Raw genomic sequence first — 6,000 nt, forward strand, 5'->3', positions numbered from 1 at the left:
TGGATGGATAGATGGATAGATAGATGGATGGATGGATGGATAGATGGATGGATGGATGGATGGATGGATAGATGGATAAATGGATGGATGGATAGAAAAATGAATGGATAGATAGTTGGTTAAAACAAGTAGAAAAAATGAAAGAAAAGTCACAAGGGTGTTGACAAAGAAGAAACTTCTGGAAAAAACTATTTGAATCTGAAAGACTACTAAATACCTTATGAGACTTACAGAAATCTGAACATTTCTTATAAAAAAGCGAAACTGACACTAACCATCTTTGTGGCCACATTACCAAAGGAAAAGGAACTGGAAGTGCCCATCACTTGCTATCACTCTGTTTCACAAATCTTTTCCCAAACAACTCACTTGACATGTGATTATTTTATTCTAAAAAGAACCAAAGCACAGCTGCAATGTAACCCAAGTCTTTCTTAAATATCAGAGAAGAAGAAAAACCTGTTAATTTTCGTTTTTAAAACGAGTCTCAAAGGAACATATTTTTCCTGATCGTGAATTCCCCTTGAGGATCTGCTGGGCAGCTTTTCCTCAGTGTTGTTACCCCAGGAAGCAAGTGCGCTCGAATCAACACTTTGAGACTTTCCAGAGTGACAGCAGCTAGCACAGCTTGGATTGGTAGATTGAGCCAGCCAAGGGGATGGCCTGCCAGGTGTCCTGGGTTCTTTTTAATTTAGGAATTCCTTGGCCTGTCTGTGTGTAGAGCACCTGGCTGCCTAGTTTTCTGTTGGATGTGCTCCTGAAGTGGCGCCAAGCTGACCCTGGGAACTGAGGCTTTCCCAGCCCCTAGCCAGTAACACGTGAGCCCACCATATTCAAGACTGTGAGCATCACCCCCAGCTCTTCTCCTGCACACGCAAGCCAGACATGACAGCCCCCAGTTCCTGCTCTGATATGCAACCCAAACTGCAGATCAGCACACTTAAAAGTAAAGCCAAAGCCACAGAAACACTTGAATCCCCCTGCCCAACTCCGATGTAAACCCAAGGCCCACAGAGGCTGGTTGCTTCCACCCTGCTTCCGCAGGCTACGTTTCTGCCCTCTCCCCTCGGTTGGGTCCCGCAGGACACACGGCGCAGGAGGAGCTGTTGAGTGACCCCATGGGCAGATGTAGGACTCAGCTTCCACTGCTGGGTGAAAGGGTTCTGATAGGAAGCAAAAAGCACTCTTCCTGACCATCTGTGCCCAGGCATGGAGTGGGACCCCACCCTAGACATACCAAGGATGGCCAGGGGCCAGTGTGGCACCTACCTCAGGATGAAGAAATCCACGGTAGAGTTGCTGGAGATGGTGACGTAGGCAGTGACCACGTCTCCCTGCTTCACAGGTCGGGAGGGCAGCCAGATGACCACGTTGGAGTCCAGGCGCAGCTCGCGGAGCTGGGCACTGTCCTGGGTGCGGTACAGGCCCACGGTGCCAATCTTCTGCAGGTGCGAGGTTGCTTCCTGCAGATCCCCCTTCCCTGGGCGAATGGCATTGCCCTTCCTGACATCATCCCCGGTGCAGTCCCCTCGCTCGCTCCCTGGATGCACGGTGTAGTAGAGCTCCACGGGACTCCCCTCGGGCTGCTCCACCGGCTTCCGCCTCCCCACCACCATCAGGGGGCTGAACCAGCTGGCCGGGAGCTCTAGCTGGGACACACACAGCCCCAGGTCCCCGCCCAGCCGGCAGCTGCCCCTCACTTCCCTGGATTCCCGGAAGGCGAAGACCCGCAGGCAGGGCAGCCTCTCCGTTGCCCGATGGTCGTCCCAATCTCTGCCCACAATGTAGAAGAGGATCTGCACCTTGGGCCGGCTCAGGTAGATCTTGTCCCGCAGGATGTAGGCCTTCAGTTTCCAGTTGAAAGTAAACTTGTTGGTTGGGCCTAAAAAATTTGAGGTCGACATGAAGTCCAGAGGCACAACCTTCTCTGCAGAATAAGGCCCATAGCTGGCATTCAGCACTGGGGGCTGCCTGGCTCTGTACACGAAGAAGGACTCCACCCGGGACTGCAGGCTGGCATTGCCCAGTGGGTCCTGGCTGGCCTCCTTCAGGAAGAAGGAGCTCTCCGCTCTGAGGATGTGGTAGCTCACTGGCAGGTAGGGAGGCAGCGAGGAGAATCTCTGAATGCTGTCTGTGATCCCGCGACCCTCTATCACTAAAAGAGGGAAAAGAAAGGAAAGAAAAAGAAAAGATTAACAGGCTGCTGTGAGGTTCCCAGGTCTGTGAGCAACTCAGAAATGAAGGCTGGAATTCAGAAGTCCACTTGGCCAGAGTGTTTATATTCTTTCTAGAAATAGCCAGTAAATGACTCTAGAGGGCCCACAAATTATGCATTCCTATTGGATGTAAAATGCAGAGTCTTGGGCAATGATGGTCAATGATTGGTGGTCATCTCCCATGGTTCAGCCCAGCGGAAAGCTGCAAACCACCCGTGAGATCTACTATACATGAGATTAAGTTGTATTTAAGGGCACTGGGACATGCATAGGAAAACAGCCCGATGGAATAGAATGAGGTTCATAAATAAGTCCAAGAACATCTGAAGCTTTGTGTGTGATAAGGACGTCAACTCAAATATGAATACAAGTACATGGGACCACTGGGTAGCCATCTGGGAAAAAATAAAGGTAGATCTATACCTCTTAGCACACATAGGAATAAGCTTCAAATGTACTAGTGATTTGAATGAAAGCAAATGAAGTATTTTAAGTGTTAAATAAAACGTGAATGATCTCCTCAATAATCTAAGTGTAGGAACGGTTTTCTAATTATAACTCAAAATCCACATGCTTTTAGTAAATTACGAATTTGCCTATATGATTTAAAATATTTGCATTTAAATACCATAGACAAAGGCAAAAGAAAGCTGATAAATAGGGAGAAAATTATTTTCAGTGTATATATTACAGATAAAGGGCTAATATCCCTAATTGAAAAAAAAAAAACCTGAGAAACGGCAAATAGACAATTCACCAAAAAATATACTAAAATTTCCCTTACATATATGAAAATTACCTATCCTAACTTAATCAGCAAATACTAATTAAAACTACAAACCAAGACCATTCCCCCTATCAGATTGGCAGATAAGGGCACCGGGAGGCAGCAGAGACTCAAGTGGCTTGCTTCTGGCCAAGAAAAGGGAGTCAACTCTTTCGGAAGGCAATTGGCAGTGTCATGACATACACATTTTCCTTTGACTCAGTGACCCTGACTCCTCAAAATCCACCCTGAAGACACAAGGAGGGCATACACAAGGTGCACACAGGGTCCTTCAATGCAACCTTGTTTCCAAATGAGACAGGTTTTGCAACTATGTTACATTTTCTGTAGACACATTCCCATGTAGGAAAATGGCAGAATAAACTTGGGTACATAACTATGTTACATTTTCCGTAGACACATTCCCATGTAGGAAAATGGCAGAATAAACTTGGGTACATCCACGCATCGCAGCACTTCAGCTGCAAAAAGAGGAGCAAGGTCTGTGTGGACCACTGTGGAGAAAATTCTAGAACATCACACACAGTGAAAAAACCAAGTGCAAGAGACGTTTTGCCTTTTGTGTATCAGAAAGAGGGAGGTGATAAAACACAAACATGTCTGCTTATTTGTGTGAAACCACATAGAAAGAAGGGAAAACTCAGCCCCCATGGGATTGGTTGTCAAGAGGGGCAGGATGGGAACAGGGCTGAAAGAAAGGGGGCCAAGGACAGGTAAAGGGGCAGGACTAGTGAGCATAGTCCCTAGTGTGGTTCTGACGCTCGAGTCATGTTAACATTTTGCATATGATATTAATAATCACAACAAGGATGAACAAAAGCCCCAAATTAACTGCGGCCAAGAACAGATAAACTTAATTCTGTCTCAAAGGAATCCAGAAACCAGACTGAAGAAGGGTGGGGAAGATCAAACCCAAGCAAGCTGGACACACATTTTTTGCTCTGTATCCCAAGGCTAAAGACAAAGAAGAACCGTTTTACAGTATAGTTAGAAAATTGTTTTGGGCAGAAGAATGGATTAGCAATTCTGAAGCTGCTTTCTGTGCAGTGTAGGATTGAGTGAATGAGAAATATGTAGAGAATATAGGAGTCGGTCTCAACTGTCAGGGAAGAGGTAACAAAAAATAGGAAGACGGGGCCCGGGAGGGTGCCTGCAGTATGTTAGAAGGAGGCTGAGGGCAGAGCAGGCTCTTGGTGATTTGAGCATCCAGATAAATGATGATGGTACAGGATTATTAACCACTCAATGAAGTAAGAACCCCTGATTTGTTATTGATGAAATAAAGTTAGGCGGGAGGGAACATTTTCCCTTGTGTCCTGATCCAAACTGGTGACAGCATTCACAGCACTGACAGACTGAGGCAAGAATCGTAAATGGATACTAAAACTCGGTGAGAGTTTCATGAGCAAAGGGATATTCCGTTCCTTCCAGCAGGAGAGCCCCAAGTGGGTCACTAAGGAATAATCACAGGTTTCAGGAGAAACAGGGCAGGAAGCACTTGAACCAAGGGACCAGATTTCACACCAGCAGTCATGGAAGAAATAGACATCTTGCTCCCCTTGCATGCACCCAGGAGAAGGCAGAATCAATTCCCCTGTGTTCCTGCAAATATTCACACTAAAAGTCGCGTAATTTACATCTAATGATGAGAAAAGTTCTGAGGGACATGATTTGAAATAACGGGCCTCTCATCAAAATGTCCAGGCCAAGAGCAACAAGGAGTGAGTGGGCAAATGTCTCAGAGACGTGGAACCCAAGGGAACATGGAGCAATTTTCTTTTCCCATCAAGAGAATTTTTAGAACAAGCGGCAAAATTTGTTGTCTCCAAAATATTTAGTAAAATTGGATCAAAGTCACTTTCCTCATTTTGATAACTGCAAAAGTTGTATAAAAGGCTATCTGTATTTTTAAATTTATTATTTAAAAATATTATTAAAAATTATTATTAAAAACATCATTAAAATTTTTTTAATGGTACTCGGGATTGAACCCAGGGGTGCTTTATCACTGAGCGACTTCCCCAGACCTTTTTATTGTATTTTTGACAGGGTCTTGCTAAGTTGCCCAGGCTGGCCTTAAACTTCAGTCCTCCTGCCTCAACCTCCTGAATCTCTACTATCACAAGTGTATGCCACCACCCCTGGCTAAGGCTATCTTTATTTTTCAGAAATACATTCAGAAATATTTAGTAATAAAGTGATGTGTCAACAATGCATTGTCAAATAACTTGGGAGGTAGAGGAAGCAACTCATGTGAAAGCTAATGTGATAAAAATTTTCTTATTTAAGGAATCTGGGAAAAAGATATATGGAATTCTTTTTACTATTCTTGCAACTTTTCCTTAAGTCTCAGACTGACAACATAAAAAAAATGCTCAGTGGAATAAATAATATGTAAGCAATAAATAAATAAATAAATAAAATGTCATCTGCAGGTTAAATCAAAATCTACTGGGGGCTGGGAGGTTCCCTCACTGAGGCAGGGAAGAGCAAGAGCCACCCTTAATGTCACCTGTCACCTCTCCCACCTGTTGTGTCTGCATTCATCCCAGCTACCAACAGCAATAAGCCAGCTAAACTCCCTGTGGAGCATTACATTGTTAGGGGACTACTAGGGACTCCCTGTACCCAGGACCCAAGAATTCACAGCACTCTAAGCTCTGCAAGCCCACCTCCTTACCCTGGTCTTCCAAAGCCCCAGGAAACTCAAGATAGGCTTGGTACATGACTGACAGAGAAGCAAGGCACTCTTTCCAACTGACCCTCCTGTCCCTCCTCCAGCTCATGCCAGCACATGTCCCCAGCATCTGGGACCGTCTTGCTCACTGTCCTCTGAATGTGTCCCTAATCCTTTCCTGCAGGGACACTGGTGGTACATCAAAGCTGGCTTTGGTGTTGCAGCCAAATGAACTTGGGTTGTCGAGGTGGCTCTTCAAAGCCACACTGCTCTTCTGGTTCTCTGCCAGGAGGCCCTGTTCTGAGGTGGCCCACAGCAAG

At 45.5% G+C, this 6,000-nt stretch overlaps 1 protein-coding gene across 1 annotated transcript in view; it reads right to left on the reverse strand.

Annotated features, from left to right (window-relative positions):
• Positions 1-5,729, reverse strand: part of Tmem132c (transmembrane protein 132C) — a 183,073-nt gene extending 177,344 nt beyond the window's left edge. Inside the window, exons 1-2 of the mRNA XM_046445861.2 lie at positions 5,684-5,729; positions 1,270-2,155 (exon numbers count right to left, since the gene is read on the reverse strand). Of these exons, the coding sequence (XP_046301817.2) occupies positions 1,270-2,155; positions 5,684-5,729 (932 nt within the window). The remainder of the gene's footprint in view (positions 1-1,269; positions 2,156-5,683) is intronic.
• Between the last annotated feature and the right edge of the window lie 271 nt (positions 5,730-6,000).

This window comes from Marmota monax, unplaced genomic scaffold, assembly GCF_021218885.2.
Source record: "Marmota monax isolate L192 unplaced genomic scaffold, Marmota_monax_Labrador192_F-V1.1 WCK01_AAM20220418_F8-fsc00200, whole genome shotgun sequence".
NCBI lineage: Eukaryota > Metazoa > Chordata > Mammalia > Rodentia > Sciuridae > Marmota > Marmota monax.